Raw genomic sequence first — 12267 nt, 5'->3', positions numbered from 1 at the left:
TCCAACAGATTGTCAACAGAGCAGCCCCAGCTCATCTGCTACTAGGTAACAACATGCAAGAAGCTTACAGGGACAATAGCTGGTAGGGTGGCTTTACTTCATTCTTTCCCCACATCATGGTCAAGGTTACAGCCTTGTCCTTCTACCCCTGAAGAAATGAGCATTTCCACGTTAGTTACTGAGCCATTTATAAACAGCACTCAAGGCAACGAAGGCCAGAGCATAATGAAAAAAACTACACACTAACTGCAAGACACCAACATTAAAATAAAATTTAAGCCGTGCTTCAGTGCCTCAGCTTTGCATACACGCACCTCCAACCACACAAGGCTTTTGGTGCCTAAGAGAGCAAATTACTCCCACACCGAAATGCTGGGGAGGATTCACCCCAGTGTGCAACTTTCAGTGTTAATAGCTCCAATGGTACTGAACAAAGAGCTAGTAAAAAGCGAAAGGTGGTTCTATTAGGCCAACGTTAAATTAAGGCTCAAGGTAAGGAAAAAAAACAAAACAAAGGCTCACCATCTGACGCTGCGGGAGGACAGCAGGAGGCAGCCGGCTGAACAAGATGCAGAAAGGCAGCAAGGGCAACTGAAGACACTCAGACTCGCCACCAACACCAACAGCTCTTACTGTTGGCCTCACTGACACTGCGTTTTGCCAGGAATGGTGAGGCAGGGCCCGCGCCTGCGGCAGAGCATGCAAGGGCACCGCGCTGTGCGTGTGCTGCAGGAGGCTGTGCTGCGCTACGCCTCCCTGGCACCTGCAGTACAAGACATGGGGGTTTCCACCCAACAACTTCAGTAAATTCTGCTCCAAATGTACTTCATCACAGAAAATCTTACTACACCGAAAAGTCAAAGCGGCCTCCTAGCACGGTGCCCACGGCGCACGCCTCCTCCTGTGGGCTCAGCACTGCGGCGTTAGGGAGCACGAAACCACTCGGTACAGCATTAAAAACAACAACCTTCAGATCATAGAGGAAACTGGCTTTTTAAGTTTGCATACATTTTAATAAAATCTCACTTTACCATATTCATCAACAAAACCTCAGAATAGCCTAACTGCAACCAACTGCCTTAAAAATGCCTTACATTTCCTTACTCATGTACAATTTGAATTAAAATCAGGTTACAAGAAAAAGCAGTGTGGAGCAAAATCTAATGGGTGGAACACCAGTAACTTGTTTTCAAAATAGTTTTAATTCTTGCATCCAAGGAAACAAAAACACATCTAGTTTTATATGCATTTAATAGTTTACCAATTGGTACAATAAGATTTTTTTTAATATGCAGAAAACATGAATAAATTTTGTTTTACACAGTCTGAGAGCAACAAATCTTACTGTAAAACACAGAGCAGTATTATATACATTCCTTTACTGTTTTTTGTTTTTTGTTTTTAATTGTGTCATATCTTCAGTTAACTCCTACAGTCTGGGAACTGTTTTCCTCCAATTGCAACCTCTAACATAGTTCTTATGAAAAATTCAACGTTTGCCTTCATGTCAATGTCAGGATCAACTTCTAAAACTTGAAGATTTTGCTCGCTTATCTTCAGAATGAACTTGGGGAAGCCTGAGGATAGGTAGGACAAGAAAGCAGCTACTTACATGACACAGTGGAAAGATATAAAGGCCAGTTAAATCCAGTTGTGACTTGTAAATCCAACCCAACCTTTCCCACTCCTAATATGTTTATCCCTACCGTTTTATGCACGTATTCTTTGCTAGAAGATTCTTGGTATTTTCTTGGTATTGACTTTTCAAAAATACACTGGACTTTATGTACAGCTGGACAGCAAATAACTCATTCTAAGTGCGTTTTTTCCTTCACTCACCTTAGTATTTTTTTTCTTTATACTCAAATCATTAAAAGGATTATCAAGCCACCACTGTCTACAAAAAAAAAGTATCTTTTTCTTTTAAATAGCTTTCATACGAGTCAAAAGCCATTTAAGAGTGATATTATCAGGCAGTTCACATAAAACAGGAGGAGGCAAACAGGAGAAGCAGGGTACTGACAGTAAAACTGGGCTTGGTGAGTCTATAGCCAAAGCTTTCAAAATACTACAGTGCTCCACAGCCCTTGGACAACTTGCTAGCAACTAGTTTTTTTTTTTTTCTTTTTAATTAGTGCCCCGGGCACATCATTGGTCACACCATACACAAAAGCAGGACGGTATTATTTATTTTTAATCTTCTAAAGTGCAAGATGCTATAAAACATCAACTTCCAGATTACATCTAAACCACAATAAATGTTGCACTTTTTAGAATGCATCTAAGACTTCCTGGGCACATTATGTCAGTGTGGCACTGGAATGTCTGTCTGTTTTTAACCCCCCCAAAAAGTCTGTATTGTCTATTTGGTAACACAGTCGATATATAATTATTTTTTTAAGAAATGCCAATTCTAGTATGGAAAGTGACAAAGCAGTGAACCTCTTAAATGCTCTAATAGATTTATTTTGTTATCCAAACCAGTAACCTCATTATTGTACTTGTTATCACAGGAAAGGCACAGGATTAGACAGCTGACAGAAAACGTTGCAAACAGTGAAAAAGTTCAACACAGTGTAATATCAAGGAGCAGGAAAAACCTCACAAACAGGAAACCCTCACAAACCCAACTCCTGTGTTGTGGCTTTCACTTTTTTGTCTAAACAGGGCTTTAACTTTTGATCCATTCAGGACCATCCCTGAGATTATTCACTGCTTATTAAAGGAGAAGGTTGCAAACTGCACTGCAGAAGTACTTGGCAGGGTGTTTCACACAAGCAATTAGATGCTGCTTACATGACTTTAGTTAGTTGTTTGCCCTTGTGTTAGTTGTATACTACAGGGAAAAAAATGCAGTAGACAATTTCCACTTAATAGGTACCTTTAATTTCTCAGTTATGTTTACGAGTTATGTACATGAGTGTGGTTTTTTGTTATTTAAATAAAGTTTCTAGGTCCTATCAGGAATTAAACGGACTTATTACTTAACAATTGCAGATGCACTGAGATTTTAAGATGCACTACTTGTTGTATCTGGAATTCTTGAATAGACAAAGAGCAGCAAATTTTTCCAGTCCAAGCAGCTAACAAAAAAAAGAAATACTTTATCTGTTCATGCTTAAGTGCAGAAACACACACTGAAATTACGTAAACCACTGGATTTAAGAAGTTAGCCTGAATCTTAAACTGGCTCAAAAAACCCACACATCAGAACTCCGTTTCCTCCACCCCTTCCCAAAGGCAAGTCTATGCAGGGAAACAATACTGAAATCCATCTCCTCCATGCAGAAGAAAGGATCCTTTTTTGTGGGGCGACTGTAGGAAATTAACCACTATACCCCCTCACCAATTTCTTAGTGTGTACACCCTCCAGACAACCCTACGTTGGTCAAGGATTTTTATTTTTAAAAGGGACAGTTTAAAAAGCCATGTATTAAACAAAATGAATAAAAAAGCACAATTTCATCTGTTAAAATATCAAACCGGTACTTCAGTATATTGGAAATTTTAAAGTGGATTTTTAAAAAGACCTGGTTAGTTCAGTAAGTATTGGAATTCTTAGTTATCTATAATGAAATTCGTCACAAAATGGTGATTAAAACATTAATTTATAATATTTTCATTCACTGCAGGTCAAAATCTGTAACTTTAGGGATATGCAAGTTAAAATTGTATACACCAGACAATGCAAATACTAATAACCAAGCTGGGCTAGTTTTGTTGATATGATTTATTTTTTCGTTTTTAAAAGTTTACTTGATAGGATCATTCCAACAGATGGACTTTGTTTTGTTGATGGTGTTTTCTTTTTCTTTTAGAAGCCTGTATCAATTTGTATCTGCCATTATAATCTGATCCTCAACGTATTTAGTGCTTTCTTTAAAGCATTTAAATATTGTATCCCAAGATTTCTCAATATGCAAACCACTAAGTTTTTATTCAAGCCACATTGTCTTGTCAAGGTAAATATAACCTCATATTCAAAAGGGTTTCCAAGGAGGCACTAAAGAAAACAAGAAACCTTTGCATACCCCAACCTCCTGCATGTGAATATAAGGGAAGTGTACTTTGATACTGTTGTGTAATAGGAATTGCACATCTCTAACAAACATTGAAAGCAAACAGCAAGTTGTACCATGGCAGTCATTTGGGAGATTAAGCTCTATTGGAATTAGATCACTAAGTTCTAGTGGGATGGACAACTCCTCCTGGAAGTTCGTCTAGCATTAAAAAAAAACATTTAAACTTAGTTTAACAGCACAGTTTAACCATTGAATGACCAAATAAAAAATAAATACATTTATCACATCAGCTGCTACTAAGATTTGTTGTCTTATTTCAGGTTTACAGTTATATAAATATACCAACCCTTGTGTGATAGGAGGCCAAAACAAGTGTATTCTGTTGATTTGGCAGATTTTTCATGACAAATATTCCAAAGTTTAATTAATTTCCATTAATTACATATAAGGTTCAGAAGATTCTGAATTGCAGCCATATTATCTAGTATTCTTAGAGAAGATTTATTAAGCACACTTAAGTGATGTTACATAGATACACATTTCTGAAAGAGCCCTACAAAACTTTTCCCAAATGAGGTCACCAATTCAGGCACCAACAGACAGCAGAAAGAAAAACAGTATAATATCCGACATAGAACGACACTGTCAACTATTCAGTTAAGTGCCCTATTTTCAATTATCCACTTCTGCCTTCTTAGGTCTGATGTGACCAATGCCAGCCCATGTTCTTAAACCTATGGTACTTCTAGACAACGTATGTAATTTACAGTATACAATTTGGATTCACCATGCATGAATACTTTGTGTGTAACATTTAATAAGCTCAATCTACATCCAGAATAATTTACATGAAAGGACAATATTTATTTAAACAGAGCTCAATGGGTAACCATGGTATCTGAGTGCATCCAGAGGAAAAAGGGGTCAAATGTGAATTCAATCAACGGCACTCCCACACTTTTACTGTTTGATCTACACTTCCAGTAACCACATATGGTGCCGTCTTGTGGAAATCTGTGAGGAAAGAAAAGTGCATGTTAAGAATGAATGCAATTTAGTATTTCCCTCTCTCACTGAATGCCATTACTTTTTCCCCAAAAATGACACCATTTCAAAGACTAAATTTCAAAGTTCTGCATATCCATAGTTTTGAAGGCAAATTCTCTAATGTAAAGTTTTGTGAAGCAAGAAATCTATTTTCAGTTCAGTTATAAGGAGCTTCCATGGAAAAGAAATCTGATCAAGTTATAACAGAGACAAGTCTGAAATACCTCAAAAGTGATAAAGCCCTTGAACATTACCAGAAGACAACATCATTAATTACATACAAGTTTAGAATCAGAAGTCAAGAAACTTTTGCTTTTTGCTGTAGACAGTAGAGCTGATGTTTAAAAAAACGTGTAGTGTTGCTCACGAGATCCCAAATTAGGTCATATATGCAAGTAAGTTTGGACTGGGTGGGTCAGCAGACAGTACTCAAGTCTATCCATAAGAGTCAAAAGAGTCAAAAGGCTGGGGAAGAATGGCTGGAAAGCTGCCCATTGGAAAGGGACCTTGGGGTATTGGTTGATAGTCGGCTGAATATGAGGCAGCAGTGTGCCCAGGTGGCCAAGAAGGCCAATGGCATCCTGGCTTGGATCCAAATCAGCAGGACTAGGGAACTGGTTGTTCCCCTGTACTTTCCCCTGTACTCAGCTCTGGTGAGGCCGCATCCCAAGTACGTGTTCAGTTTTGGGACCCTCACTACAAGAAGGACATCGAGGCCCTGGAGCGTGCCCAAAGAAGGGCAACGAAGCTGGTGAAGGGTCCTAGAGAACAAGTCTGTGAGGAGTGACTGAGGGAGCTGGCGTGTTTAACTTGCAGAGCAGACGTTTCAGGGGAGACCTTATCACACTCTACAATTACCTTACAGCAAGCTATAAGCAAGGTGGGGATTGGGTCTCTTCTTCCAAGCACTAAGTGAAAGACAGGAGGAATTGGCTTGAAATGCACCGTGGGGTGGGGGGAGGTTAGGTTGGATATTTGGAAAAATTTCTTCACTGAAAGGTTGTGAAGTATTGGAACAGACTGCCCAGGGAAGAAGTTGAGTCACCAACCCCGAAAGTCTTCAAAAAGCATGTACACGTACTACTTAGTGACATGGTTTAATGGTGGACCTTGGCAGTGCTAAATTAAAGGATGGACCAGATATCTCAAGAGCCTTTTCCAACCTAAATGATTCTATGATTCGGAACACCTAATTGTACAGAAAAGGTTCAGCAAATAAATCCATGAACTGAAACAGACAATTCCAAGGATCTAATGTTAACACCTTTAATGTTCTTTAACCTTTCTTTAGCCCTTGTTGATCAGCTGCTTTCAATAAATTAAGAGTGAAGTTGAGTCAGAAACCCTGAATCTTGATTAGAACTGCTAGTTTTATTAGAAAACCTTAGTAGCCAATGCAGGTCCACTGCTAACCTAGCGTACACAGCTTTAATGAAGAAACTAGAAACTGCCCAAGGAGTACAGAGAATACAGAGGAGTACAGGAATACAGAAGATTCCAGAGTAAAGCTAGTTTGTTGAGTGAGGAGTGTTTTTGCCAGGGTAGGGGGGAACTGACATCTATCAAGTTCTGGTAATACTAAACGGGAATGCCCAGTAATTACAATTAACATTATTCCTGACTTTTACCTCATCCCCTGCCTTTTTTGTTGTTGGCAAGCATTTGTAATACAGCACTGCCCCAAATCCCTGCAAACTCAGCAATGAAGGGTTCCAGACACCTTGACAGTTAATGTCTTCGTCCAACATGCAACACGGCAGCAGAAGGGGAAAAAAAACTTACACTCTAAATTCCTATCTGTCCTTATATGACTAAGATACATATAGCACAAAACTTCACTGGAATCCCAAATGTGAATGCCTAGCTTGGTACTCAACTTCAGCAGTTGAAGATGTAGAAAAATTTGGTATCTCTTGGTTCTGAATGTCTCAATAAGTACTGGGGAACAATACATACCCAAAGAGGTAACAAAGTGTTCGTGCGCCATTGGGGGTTTTCATGCATCGTTTGTTTCTTGAAGTCCCAGACACGTAGAGTCTTGTCATCAGCACAGCTCAAAATAAACTGCCCCCAGAATAGGAACAGAACGCCACGTACCCAGTTATCATGGCCACTTAAGCACAAAGAGACATTATTGAGCAGATGCATGTTTAAGGGCTGAATACTCTACAATTTATGCTATGACAAACTGAGCAATTCTTTGCTCTGCTCCTGCAAGGACATTTATTTTCTAAACCTATTAGAAATCGAGGTTTACCTTCAGTTTCTATTATTACATTTATTATATCAGCACTACCAACATGCGAGTTCCTGTCCTTGAAGGCAAACAAACAGCGGTTCTCATGTGATCTCCACTGATCCTGCTCCCCACCCCCAGCGCTGACATCTAGTCCAACCTGAATACAGGCTGGAAAACAACAGCCCATAGCCCACGGGAAGACCACACATTGAAAGAACATGACATTCCACTGAAGACAAAATCAGCTGATTATCAGCATTTCCACTGACAATCAAGCTACTCATTATACAACTACACACCACCATGCTCCTGCATTTATACTACGTATTTTGAAATTCTTAGTATTTCTTAGCAACAAGAGCTGAAATACAGAAGCCATTTGAAATTGTCCTATTTCCAGCGTGTGCGGCCTTATTACAACAACTTTGTCTTTTCTAAAAAAAAAAAGAAGATAATTCACTATATTAAAGTTGGAGTTAAGGCACACAGCTATCACCACCAGAAAACACCAATAAACTTACAAGTGTCATAAGGCACATGCCAGTGCTAATGTCCCACATCTTAATGGTCTTATCTCTGGATCCAGACAGCAGAAAAGGCCCAGGCTTGCCACTCTTCTTAGTCGCAGAAAATTATGTTTTAAGTTAGGCATATACAGGGGGGAAGAGAGGGAGACAGCATATCCTTTGAGTGCTATTTCTTAGTAGAAAAATTAGATTATAGGACAACTTACAACTAATACACACAATGCTAAGCTAGGATTCACAGCATTTGTTGCTAATACTAGAGAAAATAAACAAAAAAATGAAAGGAATTAATCTGTTGAAAGAATTAATTTTATCTCCTACTCATATACCAAAAATACTTTGAATCCAAACTTGCCTACTGCAAGACATTGAATACAGCGGTAGGTGCGGTTCAAATAGAGTTACATCTCAGGACAAACGAGTATGAAGTTCAGACATACCTTTGTGTCCTCATTCTTCATGAAAAGTAATGAAGCAATTTAAGAATTTTTGCAAAGTCCCTACTCTGAGCTTATTGCCATTTGATACCAAGCAAAGTATGAATGAAACACTTAATTCTCAGAAGTTGAAATGCTTCAATTGTGAATTTAATATTAACTTGCTTCTTGCTCAAAGCCAAGTACTGTAATGTGACACATATAGTTGATCGGACCAGCAGAGGGCAGTGGAGACACCACTTCAGATAATTATCACTGCAAGACGAAGTGAACATTCGGAATTTAGCTTTAATTACTCTTATTAAAAGATTGTAAGAATCTTTTAAGGATGCAAGTAAAATTTGACTGAAATAATTTGTAAGATCCATCAGTAGACAAGTTCCTGCCTTCAGTGTATCTGCTTTTCAGCAGATTCATTCAGGTTCTTTATGGGCAGGGTAGAAATGTTTGTTGTGTTCTTTAAACTAGAAATAAAAGTTAATTTCTTCTACACTTTGTCATCCTTAAAAGGAAAATTTTTGCTGACCTTTAGTAAGCCTTTCTTAAAGATTTAATGGCCAAACAACAGAATATGTATCCATGATCATACAAATGCTTTTTTTTTTTAAAGAATGTTTTCTCATTTCATTAACTCCGCACACTAGGAAACTGAGGTCAAAGCTTAATTCAAATGCAGTAACATTTTCAATTACATCCAAGGTAGCTTCATTTCTAACTTGCTACTCCCCCTACACCTTTCGTTTGCCTAGGATCCTTATAAACTTCATGTTATGCTAGATAAGCTACCTTCCACATTTCTTTGTGCAAGTATGTGAACACGGTTCCACTCTCTACCTCAGAAATAGCCTCTCTCTAAACTTCACTTTCGTTAGTGCATCTTACTGTTAAAGCACAAAAGCACTGAGCCTACGAAGCCAAGAGGGGGATTAATGTATACCAAGTATAACCAGCAAAACCCCCTCATATACCTGCTACCTGCCAAATTTTGAGAACAAAGCATAGTAGTTTCATATTTATTAGCACTGGAAACATTACCTCTGATCCCGTAGCTTCTGATATGGTGGAGTATGAGCTCTCAGGAGCCCAGGAAATGCATTCTACCACATGCTCATGTTCTCGGAGCTCAGCTTTGCATTCCTTTGTCGCTACCACCCAAACACGCACTGTCTGGTCATTAGAACAACTGGCAATTAAGGTGCCATCCTGGTTAGGCCGCACCATGCGCACCCATTCTCTGTGACCCGTGAAAGTCTTCACACAGTAACTATTTAAAACAGAGAAACAGAAAGTTAATTAACACTGCAGTAAAACCACTATACATGCCTTTGAAATTTAAGGGCACTTGACCTACTCCTAGAAGTTAAGCTAAGCTATTTTAGCATGCATGTCAGTTCTGGCTGATGTACAAGGCCATAAAAACAGTTTATGGTAAGAAGTTCATATGAGAAAGAAGCAACAGTTAAGAACAAGCAAATACTTATTAAGCTAAAAAAGGAAGCTCGGGGACTAAAAATAAAATTGACGGCCCAGTTTGCATTAAATACGTATTTAAGAACACAGATTTACAAGTCATTCAGATAGCCTTCACCCACAACCTTGAGCCAATGGATGAATTAAAGAGACTACTGAAGAATGAAATAAGCAATAAGGCTAAAAAAAATTTAAAATTCAAATTCTTCCTCTGTGGCAAGAAAGGTAACAGATTTCTCCTCCTCCTGTCATATTCTTTAAACTTGCAGTTAACCACTATATTTATTCCTACCAGGTCCTGAGTTAGTGTTATACCTTCATAGCTCCCAGAAAGATAAAGCTGGTTACCTTTAATTAGCAGCTATGAAAACCCTGTACTTAAAAGATTTAAGGCAGAAGCCTTCAGTTTATAACTGAAAAGAGCATAATACCATATCTCAAAAAAAAAAAAGTGTTGCTGACATTCAAGATGCATGTTGGCCCACCTTCTTTAAAAGTGCTTTTTTGTGTGTTTTTGTTTAGGTAGTTATGTTTAACTACAATTGCACTTTACCCTGTTTGGACTTCCCACATTTTGATAGTTTTATCCCTTGAGGCAGAAACTATATGATCTCCATTTGGGCATGATGGCTACTGAAGAAACATTATGATCATGACCTAAAACAAAACAAACTTTTATTAAGTGGTACTGTAATATTGTTTTTACAGAGCATATAGGACTTGCTATTCATTTATCTTGAGCAAGTAGCTACAGCAGTAGCCTTTAGCACATTTTATGGAATAATCTTTAAATGTAAATTTACCATACAGTCCAGGCATTGAGCAACCTTTAGGATTGTTTCAAAAAAAATTTAAGAGTGTTTTAAAAATAGACACTCAACCACTGCAAGCAAAATTTCCGTTCTAGCAGTTACAAAGCCTGGCAGTTTAGAAGAGAGCTGCTATGGTGACTATATTTGAAATTATCAATTAGGTCTGCTTACAGTATTCTGATGCGCTATGCAGAAGATGTCTCAAAGAAAAAGAGGTCTTCAGCAAGAAAGCATGCCAAACCTCACTGTATGTGCATAATTCTAGAAGACTGAATGTTTCCAGCATCTGATATTAGATATTAGTAAGATACTATACTGCACTGATCAAGAGCCAAGTAAGAACCAGTTGTACATACATGAAAGCAACTTTTACTGTTGAGACTGCTGGACTTGAACTACAAAGCAGCTACACTGGTAACCAAGTATCTGAAGTTCTAAAGTGTCAGAGAATACTAGTTTCAGTGCAAGTACTGTACAATTTCCCCTTGAAAATATAATTTATTTCATTTATACCTGAAATTGACCTTAAGGAATACAACTGGCAACACACATGGAACTATTTCACCCACGCTCACATTATAAACATCCAGTTCATAAAATTATACCTGCTGCATGTGTGTTCATATAGAGATGCTTAAAGACTGCAAAAAAAAGAACTGGAACACTACTTTATTTTCTCACCATCACCCAGCTGTGTACCATGTTCCACTGCAACATCTGTTCTTTATCTACAATAGTGTTCTGTGGTGTCTTAAGAACTGTACGCCTAAAGTCAACAACTTTCTGTTTTTCTTTGGTGTGTGTGTTTATTCTTATACAAGTCTCAAACATTCTTTATTCCTACTCACCACTTCTACAAGATGACATTAAAAGCATATGAGACAAGCACCAGTATAAAAATGGCTTTTATATCAAGACTATAAATGAGGTACAGTTACCGTCAATACCTGGATCTCTGTTGTGGTTGCTTTACTTTCCCATTTTTTTCTCCATGTTTTTTGAGACTAATGCACTAGGCCACATTCATTTGAAATCAGACAAATATGAAGCAAAAGACTGCACAGTACTTATAGAAACACTTTTCACACCTTACCTGTTTCCTTCCTGAATTCAGCATATTAGGGAAATAGTAGACAAAGATAACAAAAACTGTACCTTCAAATCAGTAGAGAGTTATCTGGTAAACATTTAATTTTCGTAACTAAGCTGTTCCGACTGCCACTTCAATATCATTATGGGGAGTTACCCACAGCATCACGCATAGCAGATTTGAGATGCTATTTCGTTCCATAGACACTGAAACATATACTTCATTTAAGAGCACTCGAAGCATTATAACAATCCCCTTCTTTCTTTTGGACATACTGTGGTTTATATCCTCTTTCCACATCAAGCAGTTTTCCTGGATCAGAAAATCTCTTCACTGTACAGACCGCTAAACCGAGTTCCCTTTATACCTTACATGCATAGTTCTGATGCACTCAAAGCCCTGGAAATCCCATAGCTTAATGGTCATATCAGCAGAACAGGAGGCCAATAGTTTGCCAGTGTGGTCAAAGGAAATATCTTGCACAGAGTCTGTATGCCCCTTAAGGGTTCGTTCAAAGTTCTCCTGTCTCATAATCCCACACCTGACAAGTGAACAGAAAATCTGTTAGCAGCAACGTATTACTCGTGATCTCCAGCCTTACATTTGCACTCTGCAGGCTAGTC

General features: G+C 38.3%; 1 protein-coding gene across 1 annotated transcript in view; it reads right to left on the bottom strand.

Moving 5' to 3' along the window:
* Positions 1-1234: 1234 nt before the first annotated feature.
* Positions 1235-12267, bottom strand: part of PAFAH1B1 (platelet activating factor acetylhydrolase 1b regulatory subunit 1) — a 36262-nt gene continuing 25229 nt past the window's right edge. Inside the window, 10 exon segments of the mRNA XM_040533065.1 lie at positions 1235-5036; positions 7026-7053; positions 7055-7081; positions 7083-7182; positions 7828-7932; positions 9309-9536; positions 10296-10363; positions 10365-10400; positions 12017-12160; positions 12162-12185. Coding sequence (XP_040388999.1) covers positions 4963-5036; positions 7026-7053; positions 7055-7081; positions 7083-7182; positions 7828-7932; positions 9309-9536; positions 10296-10363; positions 10365-10400; positions 12017-12160; positions 12162-12185 — 834 coding nt within the window. The 3' untranslated portion in view covers positions 1235-4962.

The sequence above is a fragment of the Cygnus olor genome, chromosome 20 (genome assembly GCF_009769625.2).
Source record: "Cygnus olor isolate bCygOlo1 chromosome 20, bCygOlo1.pri.v2, whole genome shotgun sequence".
In the NCBI taxonomy this organism is placed as follows: domain Eukaryota; kingdom Metazoa; phylum Chordata; class Aves; order Anseriformes; family Anatidae; genus Cygnus; species Cygnus olor.
This window is presented reverse-complemented; position numbering and strand designations above follow the sequence as displayed.